This window comes from Cololabis saira, chromosome 7 (genome assembly GCF_033807715.1).
Source record: "Cololabis saira isolate AMF1-May2022 chromosome 7, fColSai1.1, whole genome shotgun sequence".
Lineage (NCBI taxonomy): Eukaryota > Metazoa > Chordata > Actinopteri > Beloniformes > Belonidae > Cololabis > Cololabis saira.
Window position 1 is genome coordinate 38,206,522 of NC_084593.1, and position 25,684 is coordinate 38,232,205.

The following is a 25,684-nucleotide window of genomic DNA, read 5'->3' on the forward strand; positions in this document are numbered from 1 at the left end:
AAGCTCCAGCAGTTTCCACGTGCACCCGTGGAAATATAAACACAGTAAATTCATTTTATAGCTCATTCAACGTAGGGGCACATAGGTAAAGGAATTATTTTGATCAATTCAACCCCAGTTCAGGTTAGGGATGTTAACAATTAATCGATTTTCGATTAATTGCCGTTATGAAATTACCTGATTAAAATTAACGATTACAATTAATTGACAATTTCGTCACGGTGCGGACCGTGAGGTGGTTTTCTCTTTTCTGTGTGTATTACGCCCAGACCACATTTAATGCGACACAACGCGCTGCGTCGCGCACATAAAGTTAGAAGAAAGAGGCAGCGGGTATGTTTGGTTTTAGTAATATCATGCTCAGGCAATGAGTCTGCAATGGCCCAGACGGGAGACACATGTAGCTCAGTGCTTAACTTTTATTTTTAATCCACTCTATATTCTTCTGGTTGTTCTCCGATATGTTCCCCTAAAGCCTGAAGGTTCCGCCTTAAATCGACGCAGAGCCGCCGCCGTAGCCTACGGCGTAGGCTCTGCGTTGTTGTAACGCGGAACCATAAATCAGCCTTCACCCGGTACATACATAGGTTTCTCTAAACATCTGTTTATGTAAAATGTCTTTTTGTTACTTTTGTATCAAATAAATATTTGATTAAGGAATACATTAAAATGTCCTTTGTATTTTATATAAGCAAAAAAAACTATGTTTGTATCTCAGATGGGGGAAAAACGCCGCTTATCAACTAATCGATGATCGATCGATAAGGTTATCAACTGTCAATTAATGAAATAATCGATAATTTGCATCCCTAGTTCAGGTAAGACGGGGACCCGGGAGATGAAAACGTGACACGGCCGCGTGCGGCGGCTTTTTCACAGAGTGCTAACAATCAGCCTAATAGACACCATGGCTGATCAGGCCCGCTGTTTTGTAAACTTACACTTGCTAACCTAGTCATTACGCTCGCTGCAGTCAGAGAGACTTACCTCTGTTTGATGTTATTTACCGAGGGTTTTGGGAAGCGTTATTTAATATACCCCCTCGGGGCCTCTGTCCGCTCGTCCTCCTGGGTTTGATGTGTGTGAAGTACGACTGCTGTGGAGGCAGAGGAACGGGAAGAGCTGTGGGAGTGGAAACGGCGGAGCTTATTTAGATGGAGCGTGACACCTGGCGTAGACCTGCGAGGAGCTTAAGGACATGCTACCAGGGCAATTGGGTATGAAGGTACGGCAGCCGCCACACCTTGGCTTCAAGGGGAAATGTAAATGTTTGTTTTTTAAATACATTTATGGAATTAGTCTGTGTCTATTTGTATTGATTATTCTATTACTTAATACATATCGATTTCACTAGTTATTATACACTGCAAAAACTCAAAATCTTAACAAGAATATTTGTCTTATTTCGAGTTAAAATGTCTAATTTTTTGTAAAAAAAAAATCTCATTACATTTAAGACAAGACTCAAAAACAACAATTTTCACCTGTTTTAAGTAGATTTTCACTTAAAATAGGTGGAAAAATCTGCCAGTGGAACAAGATTGTTTTGCTTGTAATGAGAAGATAAATCTTGTCCCACTGGCAGATTTTTCTACTTATTTAAAGTGAAAATTTACTTGAAACAGGTGAAAATGGTCAAATAACAAGTTATTTTTCTGGTGATGACTCTTGTTTTAAGTGTAATGAGATTTTTTGACTAAAAATGAGACATTTTAACTAGAAATAAGACAAATATTCCTGGTAAGATTTTGAGTTTTTGCAGTGAGCGAGACTGCATTTGAAAAAGTTCCAATTTTCTTGACCACACAGATAAGCTACATAGCAGACTCTGTGATGAGTATTTGCTGGACGTGTTGATTGATACTCTAGTTAAGTTCTGTGACTCATAACCTTGCCATACCTTAGCTTTGACTGAATTGACGCCACTGCATGCTACCACTGTCAGAGCACCACACGCTAGCCGCTTTGTTTCCCGGAGACGCAGGACTTAGGGATAACTTCAGGATTTGGGGGAGCGGTGGAGAGATTTGACTTAGAAAGTCCAACTTCCAGACCCGGCGCACTCACACACTCACACACTCACACACTCGTGTCCTACCCCGGCTTTCTCCCCCGCTGACTGGGAGGTCAGACGGAGCATGTGAGGGCCTTTTTCCTCCCAATTAGGCTGCCAGCTAATGAGGCCCAACCATCCCTTCCTCCCTGGCTCTGTGGCTCCACCTCCCCTTCCATCTCTGCTCTCTCCACCAAGAGTGCTGGGGCCCAATACGGGCTCACCTCTCTCTGCCCACGCCGCCCATTTGCCCCCACTACCCCCCCCCCCATCACCCCACTGGGTGTAATTATCACACAGCCGGCTTATAAAAACCCTGCAGAACGAGCCAGAAGCTCGCGTTGCTGACCAGAAATGATCACACTGAGCTTTTTTAGTCGTTTTTCATTCTTTTGATCTTGCACTTGTTTGCCTATTCTTTTTTTCTTTTTTTTTTTTCTTTTTAACTACATTTTATTGAGCTGGAAAATGAAAGTCTGAGGCTTCCTGCCGCCGCTCTGATCGGATCCACACATCCCAGGCTCGCTATCGCCGGGCACGGTCACATGTTGCTGTATAACAGGATCCCTCCCCTGTAAAGGTCAGGGGGTCACACTTCCTGTTTCCTGTCCTGCTAGGTCATGAGAGGGTCTCCCTGTGAGGGTCAGAGACCTCTTCTGTTCCAGCTTTACCTTTTGTTTGGGACGGCGGTGCTCTCGGGGGCACGGCACCGTTGAGGCGCCCCTCTGGACCTGTCAAAGCGGTGGCCATCCTTAACTTTATCATTCTCCCACATGTTGCCTTTTCATCCTGTCGGACCCCATCTCTCTCTTTCTGTGTCGCTCACCCCCCACCCTCCTCTTTTACGACCCCTTGCTTACATTCTCAAACTTTATCTGCAGCAAACTAGGTTAGCCGGCAGCAGAGCAGGCAGTTCTTTGCCGCTGGCCCCATTGAATCTTGTGCAAACACCAGGCCGCTCCACCCTCCATTATGCGCTTACCCAACCGAGCGCTCGCTAGGTGTGATCATGGGACACGCAGTGACTGTCTGCTGATGTTGAAGTAGAAGGTTTCTTAGCAACTCATGACTCTGGAAACCACGGTGATAACGTGTAAAGCAGACGAGCGGCAGACAAAAAGAGATTGTTTGAGGAGGCATAATCTGATTTAGCAACCAGAGACTTGTGCAGCAAAGGGGACTTTTTAAATCATTAAACCCCCGAACAGACAATCAGGCACATTCACAGGCATAAGTCAAGATTTTCATTTGGTTAGCACCGAAAAAAGATTGAAAATTGATGTCATACCGGATAGATTACATAGGTTACCCCTTCGGCATTCACGCGCCACCTTGATCTGACCTGAATATGTCGATATGCAGCGTTTCAATTTTCCAAAAAGAAGTGCAACAATTTAGGGCTTAAGAGTTTTTATTTGCTCTGGTAAGATTATATATCAGAATTAGAGTCCACTGCCAGCGACTTCTAAACGTCCATTCAGGACTGCGTCCAAACAAGAGAAATCTGGAAATAGAGTTACGGGCTTAGTTAGAAAGGTGGGGTGGACCCACGCCCAAGTGAACGCTCTACTACAGACCTGCTTTTTTTTCCACCCTGTCTTTTATTTCCAACTGGAATGAACATCAGGAAATTAATCTTGTCTGCCTTAACTGTCTGAAGCTGGACTCCTGTTGCGTGACATACTCGACTGTGGACAGATAGCGCGGGACAAGACAGTGAGGGGAAGAGAAAAAAAAACAGAGACAAGAATGAAACAGCGCTGCCCCCCCCCCCCCCCCCCCCCGCCCCCCACCCCTTCCTCTTTAGGTTTCAGATTCAATAAAGGTTGAGTAACGAGTGGAGGGGAGCGGGTGGGAATGCTAGGGAGGCTGTGCCGGGCAAAATGCCGCTCTGCCTGCTGAGGAGCTTTCCATGACTCACTCTGTGGAAAGTGCCTCCTGTCATTCCTTTCTCTGTCTCTCCATCCGTCTCTGCTCCGCAGTGATGTGCTTCATTCATTTCCACTCGCATGCCTTTCCTCTCCAGGCTCCAGGCTGCAAACAGGGACATCTGCCAATGTAATACAAAGAGAGCAGCTCAGAGGACATGTGGGGATTAGCTGTAAATAAAGTCCATTTCCTTTATCTATCAAGAAAAATAGTCTGCGCCGAAGAGCAATGTGTTTGTCTAACGCGCTGACCCAAGAATTAGCTCCCACACTGATTAAAGAGATGCTCTCTGCTTTTCATTTGACCAGAAAACAAAACATAACAAAAAAAAAACAACAATATAGCAGACAATCAGGGTCCCGGTTTGAAATGTAGCTGTGTATTAATTTAAACCAGGCTCTGGGAACTGCATTAGCATTTTGCTCTGATTACCTCTCATTATTGAAATTAAAGGTTAATGGAATTTATCACAACATGGAGCTTTTCTCTGCTAGGATTTGGATCTAAGATTTGCTTATAACACAGGTTTACTCTTGAAATATACTTCAAACCCTGCCAAGAGGCTTTTATAATAGGGAAAGACATGAACACAATCAGACGTTTAAACAGGCAGTAAACAAAAGCATGAGTTAGTCATTTGTAGGTGAAACAAAGGCAGCAGGCGTGAGCGGACCCTGAGCTTCGGCTTTGACCCGCTGTTCTGCTCTGGACAGAGGTGGGTAGAGGAGCCAAAAATTGTACTGTAAGTAAAAGTACTGTTTCTTCAGAATAATATGACTCAAGTAGAAGTAAAAAGTAGTCATCCAAATAATTACTTGAGTAAAAGTAAAAAAGTACTTGGTGAAAAAACTACTCAAGTACTGAGTAACTGTTGAGTAACGTCTGATTTATTTCCATTCCAACAGACAAAAGTATAAAATAATAATCTTCAGGCAAATTAAATCAATAAAATAATAAAATAAATTAGAATTAATAAAAAATAAAAAATAGCTTAAATTAAAATAATCTTAAAGTAAATTCAAGTACTTTCATAAATAATAAAATAAATAAATTAACTGAATAAAAAAATAAATTAAGCACGAGTAGCAAAAAATTTCAAGCCTTTGTACTTTTCTTTTTTAACCAGGCAGAACTAGAACAAACATGAACTCATAGAAACTCTGTGTATATGTGAGAAAACATGCAAAAACAAAAAATTTTCCCAAAGAATCACCCAGTGATGTCATGAGATTGACGCGTATGGGGAGGGGATAAAAGAAAAGTAACAGCTCAACGTAGCCTAATGTAGCGGAGTAAGAGTAACAGTTTCTTCTTCACAAATATACTCAAGTAAAAGTAAAAAGTATAGTGATTCAAAACTACTCCTAAAAGTAAGAAATGTCCCAAAACGTACTCAAGTAAATGCAACTCGTTACTACCCACCTCTGGCTCTGGAAGACCTTTGCTAGTTCAGGCGTCTTTACAGGGACTGAGGATGAACAATTCTGCTTAGAAAGGATCCATTCGATGCTCATAATGAATTGAAGCTCAACATCCACCTTTTCAGAAAGAGACTTAACAGGTCTTTCGGTAGTAAATCAGAATCAGAATCTGTATCGTCATGGTAACGAGGAAATGAAGAGCTCAGGAAGATAAATATGCTAAAAAAAGGTCAAATATACAGTAATAGGATTTGGAGATTTGGAGGAACAGAGTCCAGCGATAGTTTTCTATGGATTCTGCAGTTTAAACAACACCTTTGGCATGAAACACGATCATGATCCATTGTTATGGAGCAGCTTGAAAGGAGGCCAGTTTTTTGTCCCCCAGTCATCCAGAAACAGCGGGTGAGTTCTGTTTCAGCGCTCAGCTCCGAGCAGCTATGAAAACCATCAACATCTGATGGCAAAATCATGTCTTTTGGTACGAGTGAACGCTGACTCGTCTGTTTGGGAGCTTAAGTTTCGCAGATTAGATTTGTAGACAAGATGAGTCGAGGCATTGATAGACACATTCAGAGCAGCGGATTCCGTCTGGGCCGAGTCATGCAGACGTGTCCAGACAAGTACAAGCACGGGCCCTGATGCCAAAACGTAGACACCGACTAGAGGCCCCTTTTCCTCTCTGTCTGTTTCAGCATCACTCGTTCACATCCGTGCATGTACGAGAGTGACCCGGGCTGAGCGAACATCAGCCGGAGGCTTTGAGACTCAGCTGCAGCTGCCATGTTGAACGGTGACCCCGCGTGAAGTTCATGTCATGTGCACGGAGATAGTGACAGACCTGCGGTTTCTGTGTCTCTGTCTGGGTTGGCCTGCGCCGAGCAGCCGGCCACATGTTTGGGCTTTGTGTGCAGCTTTTGAACCCATGTTTTCTTGGTGCGACTTGTGCTTTTGTGTAAAAGGGAGGCAAACCCTGTGGTCTGCGGGATGCTTGTAGTCGCACAGATTACATGCTCCGTGTGTCCAGCCATCTGTCCAAACCGGCTCCCAGCACAACTCTCAAAACACAGAAGTCAGATGGGAAGAGTGAGGCCGCCAGATTTCCTCTTTTAATGCAACACATACGGAGTATTTCTTCCCCAAAAAAATCAAAGGGATCTCTTTTAGTTGTCTTCCCATCTTGCTTTTTCTCTCTCTCTCTCTTTCTCTCTGTCCCTCTTTCTCTTTTCTGTAATTGCAGAAAATTCCAGCGTGGAGCTGCTTGAGGTTTCTCCCTCTTGTGGTAAATCTTTTTGGCGCATCACGCCGTTGTTCAGCCATGCCAAAAGTGCAGCGTCACATTTGAAACAAACATACGTGCCACCTCTCCGCCCCCCCACCGCAGCAGCAGCAGCAGCAGCAGACAGCCAGTGGACAGAAGCTCGCTGCCACTCTCCTGCTGAGTCGGGCACGGCTCATTTAGGCCACAACCAGTTTCTCTTTTTTTAATGCTAAAATACTAGTTTTTCTTACATTATTTTCCTTTTCTGCTCTTGTGCTTCTATTTATAGCTCGTATACCCCCTCCCCTCCATCCCCCCTTAGCGTGCACATATGTCTGAAACCTGAATAAAACCCTCTCTCTGATGCTGGAGCCAGGCGGGCGGTGGGACTCTTGTGGGCTGAATCCACTGTTTCTCTGACTTTACAGTTTGGTACTCAACCTCAATGAAACTGTACTTGTCAAGAACACTCGGTAAACATGCTAATTCATGGACCCCAAAGGCTGACTGTCTTTCCCACCTTGTGGCTGCTCAGGATCGGGGATTGTGCTCTTGGTTTTCTTGGCTCGTCATAAAAGTTAGTTTTGATTTGTATTAATTGGACTCTTGTGAAATGAGTAGAGTTGTTTTTGAAGTCCCTTGAGATGACACTACTCGTGTTGTTGCGCTATATTAAGAAAGTTGGTTTGGATCTGATGTTTTCTATTATGTGAGACAACAGCTAACGGAGCGCAGCCACATCAGGTGTTAGCGTCTTCCTGGTTTTGAATAAAGCGGTAGCTGAAAGAATCCACTGGGCATTTAATTAGGCCTGTGTTGAAAAAAATCGATTTCCCAATTCTAAATCGATTCTCATATTAATTCCTAAAAATCGATTCATATGTCTAAAGATGTATTGTTTTTATTTTTTTGGGGGGTTGGGGGGGGGGGGGTTCTTTTATTTATTTCTCTTTTTTTTCATCATTACATTACAACTTTTGGTTAATTTTTTGTTTATCCCCAAAACTCGTGTTGGACACGAGAATAACTGCTGCCATGTTTTTGCCTTTAAATATGTTTAAAGGTATGAAAACATTAAAGTGTTAGGTTATAATTGCATAAATTGTCTATATTTCATTACTTTATATACTGTCTTGGGGTTACATTTGCAAAAAATGCTAAAAATCAAATGCTCAAAAATTAAAAACCAAAATAGACCGAAAATGGAACAAATAAAAACGGAATGTGGGAAAAAAATAAAACCGATTTCATACGTCTCTGCCAATACTTGCTGTTGAATCTCAATATAATACTAGTAGTAATATTTTGCATAACTACAGTCATATAATTCATGCCACAGCTCAAAAATCAGTTTTAATAACACTAACCCAAATCAAGATCGGAATTGAATCGAATCGAATCGGATCGAATCGAATCAAATCTTGATAATCGATTCAGAATCTTAAGAATCGGAATCAAATCGATTCTTGACATTTGAATCGATCCCCAACCCTACATTTAATCCGTGAGCAATCTTCATATCGGCATCGTCATCGTGAGTATGTGTCGTTATATGTGTTGATATGTAATCAAAGAAACGCTGCGCGGAATCGCTTCTCAGGCCGTGGCCACACACTGAACTCTAAAAAGAGGCACAGCAGATGTTGTTGATGGTTTTTACTCCTCAGTCCTTTTTTAGGTTTTGTTTTAAAATACCCACAGCCACATCTCTCCCTCCGACTGTTTGCATTTTAACAAGGTTTTTGGAGCGGCCCGCTCCCCGCCCCACAGCCCTCGACCAGTTGCCAAGATACAACCCATGAGAAGGAATTTCAGCCCCTCGGTAAATCTTAAGGGGGACTCTGGCAAACACAGGCCGGCACATTTAAGTCTTGAACATAACGCTCCAGTACATTAAAGCTCCGTTCATCACGGGGAGGGTTTATTTCTGGGAGATAGCGAGGCATTTCCACGTGACACCCGGGAAGGCTCCGCTCCTACAGCAGGTGTCGCTTTTCCCGTACGGCCTGCAGCAGCAGCGGCGGTGGTGGTGGGAAGGTTCCTATAGCAGCCTGTGAGTTATGGTTCGTCTGCTCCTTGGTCTTAGTGACCAGGCCTTTAGAAATGCTGTGGTCATCCTCCATGTATGGTCTCAATGTTGGGAAATGAATGAAGGTTTGTTGGCCAGCCGATCTGGGAACAAGGTCATGTGTGTTCCCGCTCTAAACGTTGGGAGTTTGTGTCACTTGTAAAACCCAGATCGACTGGCTTGCATATGCGGGCGAAGGGGAACAGGGTTGTTTATCTTCCGACTGACGTAATTCTGTGATTAGCCCTGGGTTTTTTTTTTTTTATACCTCCGCTTTTCTGTCTCTCGCACACACAAACACGCAGTCTGAGTTCAGGCAGACATTGCAGCTGACCTGAGACGAGACCCATATGCACTCAATTTTCTCCCATAGACAACAAAAAAACACAACAACCAAAAAATGCATGCTGACGTATGCAGATAGGAAGGAAATCAGTAAAAAACAAACAAGCAGGAGGCACTGCGGTGAGATGAAACAACACTCGCGGGGAAGGCGGCTGGAATTTAGCACATCTGTTACTTTGGCAGGACTTTCAATCATCTGCAGGGTTTTTGAGCCACAAAGATGGTTAAAGTGTTTCTGTGGAGGTTGTCTCAAAACTCACACTGGGTTTTCCACCCATGGTTACAAAACAAGATTTATTTTCTGTTTTGCTTCTTTAATCATGGGTGATTCTGACGTAACACGTTAGCAAACATACAGACCAGGGTTTTTTTTTTTGTTGTTTTCTTGAGTTAAAATCCTCATATTGTCATAAACTGTTGTTGAAATGGTCGTTTAAAGCTTTGCTGTTTCTCCATAATTGGTCAAGAAGAATTTAAAAATTGTTCAGGACTTTGCTTTGCAGCTTTTGGACATTTTTATTACGTATGAGTTGATTAGTTTACCACAATTCTCCATAAACACTTCTGGTATGTGTTGCACAACACACTACAAGCTTCTGTACTCTTCATGGGGAGAAAAAAAATTATAGTCCAATAACAGCTTTACAACTGAAGCGAAACGGGATTGAATTCTGTTGACAATTATACTTCTATTAAACACATACAAACAGAGACACATGCATCATTTGTTCTTGTTTTAAAGTGCACGTTTCTGACTTTCTGTATCTGTTTTTGGTCGATTTCATCAGCTGCCTTAGTCCCCGAGATGAAAAAGCCAAGAATATTACAAATGTTAACATTAATTTCCCAGAGTGTTTCTCACAGCTCTTTAATTTTAGATCATGAAACTTTGATTTCCACTTGGGGAGAGTGTGTTATGTGGTGGTACTGCCCTGAGACAACCTCTCAGGACAATGATGTTTGCCAGTAACAACACAATTGCACCAGTCTGCTTACCCCACAGTTTCTTTTCCTACCAGCAAATTACATGGGCTGGAAGCCACAGACCTTCGCATGAATCATGTTTGGACAAAAATAACAAGACTGGCACGGACTGCAAAAATAAATAAAGTTTTTGCTGCCTGGTGACTGTAAAACTTCAGCAAATAACGAGCACCTCTATCTCCCGGAGTATTTGTCAGTGATTCTCCTCATACTTTAGTATAATCATACAGAACACGCTCCGACCGAGAGAGCCGGCTCATTTCACGGCTACGAGAAACCATAAATACACACAGGCACGCTCCGGTCGCAGCTTCGGTCATGAGGAGGGCTGACGGCGGCGAGCACTTTAACATCATTAGCTTTAAACCATTTCCTGTTTTCTCCACAGTTGCTGCGGATGGTGACACTATCCGAGAGGCGCTGGAGAGCCCGGTCACGTGGAGCCGGGGCGGACGGATGGAGCGAGGACGGGGAGGAGGGATTCCACAGCGGCGACTGCGACGATGAAGACGAGTGCACCGGCGTGTCGGGGCTGGGGCCGCCTCCCAGGCGCAAACGGCTGCGCATCATTGCAGGTCTGACACTTAAAGGAGCTGTATGTAAGAGCAATAATAAAACGAATCATAAAATGACCCAGATATATCAACAGACATTTAAAAATCATGTTCATTTCAAATACTTATGTCACTGACAACAGCACTCAAGCCAGGATATTCCAGTTTAAAAAGAGGAGTTGCAGCCCTCAACTGATGTTTATGTTGTCATTTTTTGTTTTGGCCTGAAGCTCCACCCTCCACCTATCTCCCAATCACCAAGTCAGTATTGTTTCTGAAGCTCCACCCTCCACCTATCTCCCAATCACCAAGTCAGTATTGTTTCTGAAGCTCCACCCTCCATCTATCTCCCAATCACCAAGTCAGTATTGTTTCGGCATCCGGGTTGCCAGCTCGGCTCTAATTATCGCAGCCATGGCAGCCTACGTTCCTGCTGCATTCTGCAGCCTACCTGGCAACCTCTGGTCGGGGGGAGGAGGGGGAGGGTACACGCCGCTCAACAATATTTTGAAAGTGACTGCAGTACCAGTTTTGGACATTTCTTACAGACGGCTCCTTTAAACCAGTGTCGTGCCAAAAAGTGATTGCCTGCCAGAATCTGATTTCTCCCCTGAAAATGGGTCTTTTTACCTACCAAAAATTGATTGAAGGCCAAATACAATTAATGAAAGGTTGTTTCTACCTAAATATGATTTGATCTCATTCTTGAGCTTCATAATATAAACACTAGAGCTCACAGGATTGCTTTTAACTCTTTTAAAGGACCATTACAACACAAAATAGGCATTTTCCCCTGCCAAAAATTGATTGAAGGCCAAATACAGTGAATGAAAAGTTGTTTCTGCCTAAATATGACTTGATCTCATTCTTGAGCTTCATAATCTGAAAATCTGACGTTTTAGCGCTATCGCTCAACGGGCTGCTGTGCGCGCTCCCGCGGCCAGAAATCAGAAGAAATCAGATTCTGGCAGGCAATCACTTTTTAACCCAACACCGGCAGCTTCTTTGGTCTCAAATGATCTCCTGGATTTACGCCGGTAAATTAAAAGGGCTTTAAATTGGATATATGAGTCTGTCAGCGAAAGGAGTTTTGGGCCTAAGCTGTTAAGTCGTTTACACTTTGGCCTGATAACGAAATTAGAGTCATTTGCTTAAATACTAGCAAGTGAATGAATGAATGAATGAATGTGGCCTCTTCTGCTGAGAGTGGAAGAGATCACAGACCCAACGCAGGCAGCGGGCACGGCATGGAGGTGTTTACAAGACTACTGTACATGTTGACACCACGGTGACACTATGCAGCAGGAGGAGTGAGACTTCCGCAGGTAGCCGTCTCACCCCCAACCCCGCGACCCTTGCTGGCGTCAGGCCCGCGAAAAACGTTAGACGTACATTGCGAAAGCCAAACAAAGATCAAAAAAAGCTACAAACAGTCGGGAGAAAATAAACTCAAGGAGAAGAAGAGGGAGAAAACAGCGAGGCAGTAGGAACAAGAGGGTCCGATACGCTGACGGGGAGCCAGCGCAGCTGAGCAAACACGGCGCTGGGAGTAGTCCTTCTGTCGGGGATGTTGTGGCAGGGATTCTGGTCTGCTGGACAGGGAGGGAGCGCAGGAACTCGGGGTTCACACAGAAATCCAGCAGGGCCATCCTTTCCAGCGGGCTGGGCCGTGAGAGTCCGGTGGCCTCTCCGACACGCCGCCGTCGGCCTCCATGCCAAGTCATTACACTCTCACCTCCGACTCACGAGCTGCTGAAAGCTCGCCTCTCTTGACTTTCTGTGATCTGTTTGCAGGAAGAATCAGACGTCTGTGTGCATGCTCCATGTGAATGCATGCGGCCGCTTCTGCAGGCACATACGCGCCGGTTTGTGCCTGTTGGTACAGAAGATATTCGTGTTTGCAGACCTTGAAGAGTCCCCCCCGCTCTCTGGCAAACAGGCAGATAGCTGCTGATAGCCTGTGATGACCCAGCAAAACCCTGACCTAGCATGGCCGCCTGGCCCCTTTTGGTCAAACAGAGGGCTTAAGTTCAAAGGTCGTCCCACAGAGCATGTGGCCAAATGGGCTGCCTGTCTGTGCTGCTCTCCGCTCAGATGGACGAGGCAGATCTTGTTTCACAAAGCCTGGAGCAGATTTCGCGATGTTGCACACCCCACGCGCTCGCTAGCACAAGCAGGACGCGGGGAAAGGTGGCAGAAGCCACAACAACAAGGTGCAGACAGGACAGACGCCGGGCTTAGACCCCGGTGGAGTTGAGCTGTCAGCCTGCCGGCCGTAAGGAGGATGTCCCCCCAACGGGCGAGTGATGGATCGCTTGGGCCAAGTCTCCGTCCAGATTCCATAACCTTCTGATAGCTAATACCACTCACCCACTACGCACACTTACATGTGCTCGCTGGCGCTGCAGACCAATAAGGATCCGTGTCACACATTCTCCAGAGCATTCCAAGCTGCGAGAGCTATTCCAGGCCCGGGATGCCCATTCCCCCGCTCCCATCCCCATGCAGCGCCCATCCCTGCAGACCTGCAGCCGGACCTGAGCCGTCACGGGCCCGTCCCTCCCCTGGAGCTACGGTTGTAGCATAGGGCTGGGGATCCATTCAAATGTCAAGAATCGATTATCGATTATCAAGATTTGATTCGATCCGATTAGATTCCGATATTGATTTGGGTTAGTGTTATTAAAACTGTTTTTTGAGCTGTTGCATGAATTATATGACTGTAGTTATGCAAAATATTACTACTAGTATTATATTGAGATTAAACAGCAACTATTGGCAGCTAATGATGCTGTAAGGACCAATCAGCTCCCAGAATGCTGATAGAACTGCTTTCAGAAACATCATGTGGGTCAGAATTACCAAACAGATCCAGGGAGGAAACAGAGACGGATGAAATCGGTTTAATTTTTTCCCACATTCCGTTTTTATTTGTTCCATTTTCGGTCTATTTTGGTTTTTAATTTTTTAGCATTTGGTTTTTAGCATTTTTTGCAAACGTAACCCCAAGACAGTATATAAAGTAATGAAATATAGACAATTTATGCAATTATAACCTAACACTTTAATGTTTTCATACCTTTAAACATATTTAAAGGCAAAAACATGGCACCAGTTATTCTCGTGTCCAACAAAACATTCCTTTTTTGGGGATAAACAAAAAAATAACCAAAAGTTGTAATGTAATGATGAAAAAAAAAACATAAATAAATAAAATAAAAAAAAAAAAAAAAAATCGATCTTTAGACATATGAATCGATTTTTAGGAGTTAATATGAGAATCGATTTAGAATTGGGAAATCGATTTTTTCAACTCAGGCCTATTATAGCATCCAGGCGAGGCTCCAGCATGAGTTACATATCTAAAAACACATTTAAACAGTGGTATGTGTGCAGGGTTGTTTGTGTTTGTATACAGTTTGTCTTCTACCAACAAACAAGCCTTGATGAATTCCAATTTCATCATTACGATGTGGTTAAGAAAAGCACATGGCAAGAAAGTGAGGGTGGTCAGATGATTTAATGACTCGTCGCTCGCCGCACTGCGTTCTCACTGTTTCACGCCACCCTCATGAAGTCAGCAGTCTCACCGGCTTGCAGGACTCCACCACGTCCATAAATCCTCCGAAACAAAGATGAACCTTCAGTGTGTTATGGCCAGATTGTGTGGTAATATAAATAATGACACAGTCGCTGCGTGACATGTAACTTACGGATCAGGGCGTCACGGTCCAGGTCATCCGGGAATGTGAGCGTTTACGGGAAGCAGCTGTCTTTGATTACATTGTGGTGACGCTTTATGAAAATTACTGAAGCAAATCACGAGTGATGAATTAACAGAAATCACTTCTAAACAAGACGTTAGAGACAGCAGTCATTGTCGTTGGAGTGGCGGTGGGTGAGGGGGCGGGATGTTAGAATGGTATTCAGAGATGCGACTTCAGCGCCACATGTTCTCTCCTCCACCCAGTTGCAGAGGAGCAGGATATAGACAGCAGTAATAGAGTAATAAATGGGTTTGCTTGTGTCTGTATTTTTGTTAATCCATTAATTCCAGGTAACTTGTGTTTTGCTCAAGATGGCTCACCTGTATCTCCGTGCTTTCGTGCACCTGTCTTACCCCTTTTCCACCAAACCGGTTCCAGGGTTGGTTCTGGTTCTCGGCCAGTGCTGAGTTTGGAATCGGGCTTTCTGATTCCAGCGACAAAGAACTGGCTTCGGGCCAGAAAAAGTGGTTCCAAGTTAGCACCAACTCTATGCTGGGCTAGAGGAGTTGTTAAGACCAACGGCAATAACAAGACGGCAACATTTTCAAATAAGCGATGTATTAATCTGCAGCAAAGCAGCAGTGGTTTGTGGAGGAGATTACCTGTCTTTGAGCGATGTGGTCCACGGAGGTGCTACGTGGACCAAGTCCGTACAGCCTGTCCTAACTGCATGCGAGCGTCCGACTATCGCGTCGCACTGCGTGGCCTCGGGCGCTCTCTGTCCACACTGAATGTGTTATGGGCCCCCACGTTATTTTGATTGACAGCTGAAACTCGCTTTTTAAAAGGCCGATTTATGGTTCTGCGTTAGACCAACGTAGACCATACGGCGTAGGGTAAGTTGCGACACGCACCGAACGGTGCGTGTCGCCACTTACCCTACGCCGAACGGTGCGTGAACGGTGCGTGTCGCCACTTACCCTACGCCGTAGGCTACGCCGTCGCCGTCGATTTTACGCAGAACCATAAATCAGCTTTTATTCACCGCACTACCCGCCCATGCACTCCTGAAAGAAACTCCTAAAATAACTCCTAAAAGAGTAAAGAGACAAGTAAAAGATGGGTGAGTAGCCTACTTGTAATCTTCCTACGTTTGTACTTTCTAAACAAGAAAACAAGCTTGATATTGTGATATTTAAATGTGCTTCTATTTTCTTCCTGCTGCTTGCGTTGAAAGCCGGTTGAAAGCGCTGTAGGAAACAGTCATGGATGAGGAACGGCTGATCCAGTTAGTTGAAATGGGAAGTTATCTCTATGATTCCTCCTCATTTCACTACAAAAACCTCAATAAAGTGGCAGAAAGAAATATTATCTTATTATTATTATATATTATATATTATCTCCCTGGCAATCTCCGTCCAGCCAGCTGCCACTTTATTGAGGTTCTTGTATTGAAATGACTGTTTCCTACAGCGCTTTCAAAAGCTTTCAACGCGAGCGACAGGAAGAAAATAGAAGCAGGGCATCCGACAAAAGTCCAGCTCAAAACGGCGCGCCGTGTTGTGCTGGGTCGCTCGCAGCCAGTTTGGACAGTCCAATAGAAAATAGAGCAATGTAATTGTTTTTGTCGCTGACGGTCGCTCGCGTCGCATGCAGTTAGGACACGGTGTTAGAGCAAATACGTTGTTGTTGCTTCAACTTTTGCGTTGATGTAACTGACGTTTACAGCGATGTAATGACGTGGCTCCCCTTAGCACCTGAGCTATGGAAAAACAAACCGGTTCTCAGCTGGTTCGCAACTTGAACGAGTTGTGAACCAGAACCAGCACTGGAACCAGTTTGGTGGAAAAGAGGTATCTGACTCTGCAGCTTTGGTGGGGAGACAAAGAACAACCCCAGATAAACCTTTCCCCTCAGATCCTCACGTCATACCACACACACACACATACTGATATGCTGGTGAAGTGGATCCTGGGAAATCTCTTTCTACAACAAAGAGCTGACCAAGCAGTTCTAATGGCTCTTTAAGATAATGTTAGAGATGTAATCTAATGATTTAACATGAGTTTCTGCTGTAGTTTGGTTTCCAAGTGGACAGTCGGCTCGCTCTGTTGATGCTCATTAAATAAAGACAACTTAAACTGTAATTCTGCCGTCCTGTTATGGAGTCTAGCAGAAGGAGAGCAATGAAGGAAACATCATGCGGTAAAGAAATATTGACTGAAACAGGACGTCCAGTCGTGTGTGTGTGTGTGTGGAAAAAAGGGAATCTTATGAGCATCTGAGGGGAGCTGTGCGACTTAACAAGAGTACGCACAATAAGAGTCATTTAGCTTAGCCGCCCTGGAGGAGCGTCTCACGTGTTTGCTCCTTGAGCTCATCCAGCTTCTGCTCCGTCTCGCCACGCTCAGCGAGAGCCGGGAGAATAGACCTCTTGTTATGCTCCTGGGCTCACACGTTGGGCCGCGGCGAGCACCTCAAAGGAGGGCTTCTTTTGGGAGCTTTCTAGCACTTTTATCAGCTCCAGGGGTTAGAAAAATACAACGAGGAAATATTCCTATAATGTGAAACACGCAGCTTAGGATGAGAGGCAGGGCCGGGCTCACCTTTCAGCCCCGCTCCAAATATTTGGCTGGAACAAAGGAGCAAAAGAAAAGAGGAAGGTGATGAAAGAATGTGGGGCTAGAACACAAAGAGACAAAAACACCTTTGATAACGCTAAAGGCCGATACACTGGGAAACCTAAACATTCTTTACTCTGTATGTGGGTGGAATTAACGGCCGTGCACGCTGCCAATATGGGAAGCTGGTATGTTAATTAGCTGCAGCTGTCACCCCTGACCTCCCGCACCTGATAGGTGAGTCACACGGCGCCAGGCCTGCACCAGAGTTCGCCACGTCTTCATCAATCAGCGATAATCCAGACACTGTTGATATTAGCAAGCGCCTGACACATCCCCCGTGAACGCTGCTTCCTCCGACGTTTCAGCTCCGTGTATTTTCATCAGCCTGATTATCGGACCCGCTGCGTTCGTGGACGGACGTCTCTTGCAGAAGGGGAGAGTTCCTGACATGTGGTTGCCAGATAAAGAGCGCTGCGTGCCGTAGGTCCGGGCCAGACACAGGGGGAGAGACAGGGCTCACACAATGCACATGTGAGAGGAGGAGTGCAGGTGCCTGGGTGGAGGAAGAATGTGGGTGCCCACATGGCCTCTGTGGTTTTACAGCAGAGAGCAGAGACAGAAGATACAGAGACGCAAAAACATGCAGACCCAATGAAAGTATCAGTTTCAGACCAGGCTCTCACTATTCAATCAGCTGCCAGACGTGAGTCAGCTTACAGAAAAGCAAAGACTAAAGTACATGTAAAGATTCAAACGCTTTGTGCATCAGTGATTACAAACAGTATAGCTCACAGAAAGATGTGAAGGGTTCATATTTATCCCTCTACGGTTAATAATATTGTGAAACCTCTCAAAGCATCTGGAAAAGCCTAAAAAAAAGGGCAGGACACCCAGCTTGATTGATTACACCCATGATTGGAGATCCAGGGCGCAGGCCTAAGCTTGGACACCCATGATCTCCAATCCCTCTGATGGCAGTGCATCAAGACCCATCATTCATCAATAGCTGATAAAGAAGAGCACATGGGAGAAGGATTACTCTGGGAAACCTTTTCAAGCACTGCAATGTGGAGCTATATTCGGAAAGTCCCGAGAACATCGCTGTGCAGAGGCGAGGCTTACGCTAACCTCGTCCCAGACCGCTTCGCCCTACGGTGCACACATTGATTGTGGACAGATGAGTTTATTTATTTACTTACTCTGAGAAAATGATGTTGTTTGCTCTGTTTGCTCCAAAGACAAAAAGGATCAATAAGACTGTTATCAGTAACAACCTCAGCATGAACAGAAAATTGCCCTGATCTTTTCCAGGGACGTGTGCGTAGTTTTTAGTAAAACAAAGCAGTAACGTATTCTGCACACATGCCAGACATACGACGGAGGAAGAAGAGAGCGCAGGTCTGACCTGCCTGCGACCTGACTGGTCCCCAACAGAAACTACAAAGACTCACTAGAGTCTAGCCCAGCGTTTCTACAGCGATGTACCTTCAGATGATTTATTGTGTGGTTCTCAATGCTAGGATGCATTTTAAATGTTGTGTGAAGTAATCCCATTACAAAGCTGCCCTTTGTTTCAGGCCTGCAATGCAAGGGTGTATGCATGAGTGTATATTATAGCGCTACATTAAGATGATGTGATGAAACATCAGATATTTTACATTCCTACTGTATGGAATAAAAACGACAGTAAAAGTCACCTAAATATTCTCCTCCATACATTCCCAACTTTTATGACTTGCATAGAGTGTTTTATTTTATTTACTTGAAAAGTGTGTGTCTGCTTTAAATTATAAGCTAGCTACTTTTTTCAGAGAGGAAACTGGAACAGGATCAAGTAAAGATTTACAAAGTAATATAATATTTACAAAATACTTGGTGGAACATCTCACAACAAATTAGTCTAACTAGTTACAGGTCAGCGGAAGTAAACGGAGGGACAATGCTCAAAATCACATGTAAATGACCCTGATCTTCCAGCCTCTAACTGCATTAAAAAACAGCTAAGATTCAGTTCTGGAAATGGCTGCACAGCCTCGGGAGTACCGCCAGCAGAGAGAGTTCATCTCTGCACTCGGTCGGTCTCGTTGCTAATTTATGACCACTGACGTTGCAAACAAGAAACATTAGTAAACAAACCTCTTCCACATACTTCCCAGGCTGAAATTCTTTGGTTGAGGTTCTTAAGGCTGCGAAACAGCGCCGTAATAATTTATTCTTCTCCCAGAAAAAGGGGAGATACAAATAAAAGAGCAGATGTTGTTGTTCAGCGGGAGGACGAGCGGGAGAAAAAGTCTTGGATAAAGTGTTTGTGGCTTTCATCCTTGGCTGACCCGGGCCTAATCATCACCCCTGAGCCAAGTCCAATCTGTTTGTGTTTCGGATGATTCCTGAGAAAATCATGAGATAACTGTTTCCAGAGCGTCCACAGAATATTTTTTGATGAAGTCTGAATTTGCTGAAAACTCTGCGGCGTAGCAGCGGGGACGGTAGTGAGGGTGATGCTGCAGACGCTCATAATGCAGAACACACTGGAAAAGTTGTGACCCGGTGTGCTGGGAGACCACCCCTCTCTGAGCTTATAAACAGCTGCTGCAGATTCAGCCCGTCCTCCTGCTTCCCCACCTCCTTCACACCCCTCAAACATAATGTACCTTGCCACCATCTGTGTAAACAGGCTTGGCGTAGTAAGAACGGCAGCGTCTCATCTTGTTCTCACCGGGTTCGGGGCCTCAAAGCCCCGTGTGTCCCCGGCTCCGAGGCCTTTAGCGTGTTGTCAGTGGAGGGAGATGGGGAAAGAGCAACAAGGGGATAAAACCATCCTCCTCTTGAGCTTCTGGTCTGGAGCTTTTTAAAATCAATCCAAGGGTAAAACCCTTCAGATTAGCCGGGAGGCAGGAAGAGGAGTCCTGCTTTTTTAATTTTCGGTTGGATGCGAGCAGAGCAGCACAGAGCTGGCTGGGCTTCTCATCCTCTACATGAGGGGGCTCTCTGGCGCTCGCTTCACTTTCTGGGCCCGTGCATTTTTCTGTGTTTGCGAGTGTGCTTCTTGGAAAAGCGTTTGTTTGCTCAAGAGCTTTATTTACATCCACAGGCACTTTTTGGACGCAGTAAATTGATTCCAGGCCCATTCCTGGGTCGTGTCCATCAACTCTGCCACAGTCCACAAACACTCCGTACACAGCGGGACCATTCTCGAAAAGCCCGCCGCTCGCCTGCTCGCCGTGGCACACAGAAGCCATTTTGTGGGAACGTCTTTAAAGTTCGGTCGAGGGCTTGGGTGGTTTGCATTTCACATGTTAACCCTCTACTCTTACTCTTACCTAGATCTTAAATCCCCCACCCTCCCCTTCCTCCGGCCCTGCTCCACTCCTGTTTTTCCAGCCCGTTTCTTAAAAGCAGCTCTGCGTCGCAGGGAACGTCGCAGGAGTTGTGTTGTCGATAGACTCGGAGCTGCTTGAGGAAACCGCAGGATAACCACTAGAAAGGGGCTCAGACAGATAGCGGAGCGGCACTCCAGCAGCTCTCTGTGTGTTCAGTCACAGCAGCCAGATTGTCACACGCGGCTTCTTCGTCGCCGGTCCGCCTTTTTCCTCCAGGAATGCGTGGAGAGCTGTGCTTGTTTGTTGGTAGGGGCATTTCCACAACAAACATGTCTCAATCTTCCAGCTACATCCTCTTAGTTTTCCAGCCGGCCCTACTGGAAACCAGAGGAGCGTGGAAACACATGTGTTTGGCCCCACGCCGTCGACAGATAACCGTAGTATCCGAGGAATGTCTGTAGTCCTGATAAGGGACGTCATTGTCCAGTCGGTTCAGAAACTTAAACGATGCTCCCCGACAACCTCTGACCCCCCGACCGGTGCTGGTGTCTGAGCTGGCCCACAGGGCCTCTCTGTGCGCAGCACAGCTCCCCACCCAGAAAAAGGCACAGAATCAAGCCTTTATACGCTGGATTTGTTATGGTTTTTACTTCTCTCACCTCTTTCACACTTTTTTCCAGCAGCACAGCTTTTGCTAATATGAGGAAGGTGAAGATGTTTGTCTGTTCTGAGCGTTCAGTCAGTGGTGTAAAGTAACCAAGTACAAGTACTTCGTTATTGTACTTAAGTAAGATTTTTGAGAATTTGTACTTTTATTGATACTTTCATTTTTCTGTACTTTTACTTTTACTTCGTTACATTTTCAAGGAAAAAATCGTACTTTTAATCCGCTATATTTAAAATTGGACATGTCGTTACTCGCTACAAATTAAAGGGATTGTGACATGAAAAACACATTTTTCTTGATTTTTTGTGTTTTGTTGGGTGTCTTGACATCAATTACACCCAAAAAACAATGAACTTTTAACATTCAGTGTATTGTGTGCTTTCTGGGATTTTCCGCATAACTGTGCAAAAACGGCGCATCTGGTTTGGTGGCGGATCGTTACGTAACGATCCGCTAAATCACCGCCCCCTCCACCCAGCTCCCTGCCTCCTCTCCTCTCCAGCGCACCATAAAGGCTGATTTATGGTTCCGCGTTACACCGACGCAGAGCCTACGGCGCAGGGTTACGCGGCGACGCGCACCGTACGCTGAGCCCTACGGCGTAGGCTCTGCGTCGATTTAACGCGGAACCATAAATCAGGCTTAACACGGAGCTGTTTAGAGCCTCTTCTCTTCTCATCACCGGAGGAAAACTGCTAAGAAGACCCGCGGCCACTGACTGGACTTAAGATAAGGGGACAGTGCTGCTTGCATGCCTTTATTTTTATGATTGTTTGCTGTGGTTCGCCCTCCTGCTTTTCCGTGCATGCTTCGCCTGTCGCTCCCGGCTTAACTCTCCGACGCCGCTGTGAGCGTATGGCTGGAGGAGGAGGAGGTTTGGAGGAGGAGCGGGGAAATGATTGACAGGAAAGGGGGGAAAGGAAGCATTTTTCACGGCGCAAAAAAACACTGTAATAAAAAGCCAGGAATGGAGTACTAGAGTGAAGTTTTTCTTGTTACACTCTTTTAGACACATTTGAGGGATGTTGGCCAAGACTTTTAATAGTGTTAAAAGCATGTTAAAAATGATGTCACAATACCTTTAAAGAACAGCACAGCAGGGGCGAATTTATGGTTCCGCGTTACACCGGCGCAGAACCTCGCCGTAGGGTACGGGCCCTGCGTTGGTGTAACGCGGAACCATAAATCAGCCTTGAGCGGCAGCCGAGGCGTGTCCATGCGCACCATTCTTTGATTCCACCCCTTCTAAGGTGGTTTTGGCATTTAAACGTTCAAAAGTCTCATCCTTTATCAGCTGGGGTTGCTTAATGTTGTTACTGCATACTACAGGCTGGGGGTGAACCTGTCAGTGGGGCCAATGGGGGACAGCAGCAGTGATGAGCAAAGGGAGAAATTAAAATGGGGTAATGGAAACAAACGCTAAAGGGGTCAGAATAATATCACCATTATTTAGAGTTGTAAGCAAATTCTTGGATTCTTCATTTCTTTGCAATCCTTTTGAAAATAATTTTGTACTTTGAATTTTGTACTTTGTAGGCTACTTTGTACTTTGTACTTTGTACGTCTTACTTTTGTACTTAAGTACATTTTACACCATGTACTTTTGGTACTTTATTATATTTAATTTGACGTACTTTTATACTTTTCTTAAGTAATGTTCTTAATGGGTACTTTTTACTTTTACTTAAGTAATTTTCAAGCAGAAAATCTGTACTTTTATTTAAGTACAATATTTTTGTACTTTTTCCACCTCTCCGTTCAGTTCCCATTAAGACCTCCCCCCCCTCGTTTCTGTGATTATATTAGCTGGAATCTGGAAACAGAGACTGTAAATACAATTTGCGGCAGTGAGAGGTGTATGAGCACAGCACGCTGGTCATCTGCTCACTGGCAGGCCTTCCCTGCAATTCAAATGTTAAGTAATGGGTCATAACCTGCGTTTGTTCCAGGATAGCTAGTCCCTTTGGCAGATTTGAAGTGAATATTTGTTCATTTTTTATATTTTTGAACCCTTTCTATGTCTCTTGACTCTATTTGATTCATTCTGCCCATTTTACATTTAAAAAATGTTCCAACTCAGTTATCTCCTCGTGTCCACCATCCTCTTTGACAGATGTCTCCCTTTCGTGTGGCAGCGCCTTCTCAGCCCTAAAATAACAGTAATATTTGTCAATTCATATTTTAAAACCATCTCTTTGTCGCATGACTCTGTTTGATTCATTCTGCTCTTTTTATATTCAAAAGTGAAGGAACTCAATTATCTCTTTATGTCCACAGTGCTCTTTGGCAGACGTCTGCCTGTGTTTCTGGCCTCTGGTGTGGGAGGGTCTCCGGGTCCTAGAATAACAGTGCGAGCTGTGGAAGTGAGGAGGCTGGAGCGGCTCAGAGAGCCGTGTTGTTGCAAAGGCCAGGGGCAGGGCCTCCTATAGGCGTCCCGTTTGTCTTGGCCCAGCATTCCCAGCCTCTCCGAGCGCCCCTGTGGTCAGCCTGTGGGTGTGGAGGCAGACGCTCACATTCCCCCCAGCCCATGGACGGAGGCATCTCAGCCCATTCCGTCCGTGAGCGCCGTCTGAGGACAATCCCAGTCGCACAGTTGCACCGAGTCACCGCTGATCGCTATCCAACTTCTTATCAGTTCAAATACAAAATGCGAAACCCCTCTGATTTCATCTCCTATCCTGTTTTTACAGAAGGCCCACCTTCTCTGCAGCTGTGAGAATACATTCTGACAAAGGATTATGCACGAGCCCCCCCATTCCTCTAAATTTGCTGAATTTAATATCCACGTGAATAGTTGCGCCGCCGAGATGAGAGAGGCGATAAGATATCTTTTTTCTTTTTTGTCTCAGAAACCATAACACTTTGAAGCTGTTGAATCTTGAAAACCTAAATCAAATTGGACCAGCTTACAGTCGATGTGTTATGTGCACATATCGTCTGCCAATGTAGCAGCAATATAAACCATCTCTCCTGTTTCCTAAGAAGCACCTGTGTTTGGAGACTTAACATTCCACATACTTATCTGACCCAAAAAAGGACTTTGAGCATAGCACACATGTATTGAATAAATTGTACTGTACCATGAAGGTGCACAGTTGCCAAAGGGGTTTTAATAATGTGTCAATAATGTGTCATCTGGCTGCCGGTATGTGGCTTGTCTGAAAATGTATAATTTCAGTTTTTTTTTTAGTTATTGCACACTTTGTAAAATAAAATATGCAAAATGTAACAGCATAATTTTCCACAGAGACTTAAATGTGGACTATTTGACGATCGGCAGTAGGGCGTGAAAAAGTAAAAGAATTTATTCAACAGACTTAATGCTGCACGGCAGAACATCCTAAAGCAAACAGTAGAAGCATTAAAATAAGGAACTAAAACTTAGCATGGGAGGAAATAGAAAAAGTCGGGGCTACGTCCACATAAGTCTGTTATTGTTTTAGAGTTTTAACCTGAAACAGATCTGCATCCACGTTAGCCGCTCAACTCCACGTTGGAGAAGCTCTCTGTCCACATCACACCGCCATAAATGCGTCTCACATGCTCGTACATGCTCTGCAGGCATGTGCACCATGTCAAAACAGCCTAAAATAAATAACTTTTGTTGTATATTGTGCAAATAATGTCTTTCTTCTTGAGCATGTAGGCTTTTGCAACATTACCTGGTTGATTACTCTGTTGTTGATACACATCTGTGTGTTATCTTCCGAGGACAGCCACATGCTATAGGCTAGGGAGATTGGGGAAAGATACGCGGAGACCCAGAGGAGCCAATCATGGAGCACATCCGTGACGCAGCAATGCTTTCATTCAGAAATGCTTTCAGTTCAACGGATTCAGAATGCAGCTGAACAAACTATAGTATATTGAACCTGAAATGAGGGAAACTGGACTTTCTGTTTCAGACAGCAAGATAAGTTAAACCAGAGGAAGAGAGTTAACTCTAGCCTGTTTCAAAAAAACAAGGTAATTTATATTTAGAATATGTTACCATGGTAACAGGTTTTGCTCAACAATCTGCCCCCCCGCCCACCCCTCCCTCCATAAAGCTAAATAAGTTTAAATGTCATTAGGCAATGAATCTTATCTTACAACACACATTTTGGAGACGGCTGTGAACACTGGCATGTCTTGAGCTGCATTCTCATTCTAATTTACTTCACTGTGCAGCACTTTGGTCCACTGTAGAAGCTTATGGTATACAGGTATGGTATGGTATTGATGATGGAGGTTCGCTATAACAACAGGAATGGCAAACATGTTACAAAGATGACAAGATTTCCTGTCCACAAACCCATAAGGGTCAAGAAAATGGCAAAAAAAGGTTCTTAAAACCTGGCTCAAAGTGAATCTTAACTGCCCATCATCTACGTCCCACCACTTGTCACTCATGCAATATTATAGAAATGAGTAAATATTATTATGCAATAATCCTTTCTGGAGTTTCCCTCACCACTGCAGTCACACGGCTACTTTTCCACTCAAATATGTGCTCAAATTCACCTCATGATTGTAATAAAAGGTCTGATTTGGCAAAGAAAAGTAGGAGAATCTCCTCCATTTAGTTGATGTTGCCATGGTGAGCCACGGTATTGGTGGTCTCTTGTGTACTCTCCTAATTCAGAGTCAACACAATCTGAGTTGCCTCAGCTAACTCTAAACTCCTGATTTGAGCTCATCTCAGGGTTTGTTGGCTCTGAATAAGTATCCCAACTACAAAGCCCCTGTTCATCCACGTTAGGCTACAACAG

The 25,684-nt window shown here is 44.7% G+C and overlaps 1 protein-coding gene across 1 annotated transcript in view; it reads left to right on the forward strand.

Moving 5' to 3' along the window:
- Positions 1–25,684, forward strand: part of gpc3 (glypican 3) — a 154,240-nt gene that overhangs the window by 119,465 nt on the left and 9,091 nt on the right. Inside the window, exon 7 of the mRNA XM_061726391.1 lies at positions 10,450–10,636. Coding sequence (XP_061582375.1) covers positions 10,450–10,636 — 187 coding nt within the window. The remainder of the gene's footprint in view (positions 1–10,449; positions 10,637–25,684) is intronic.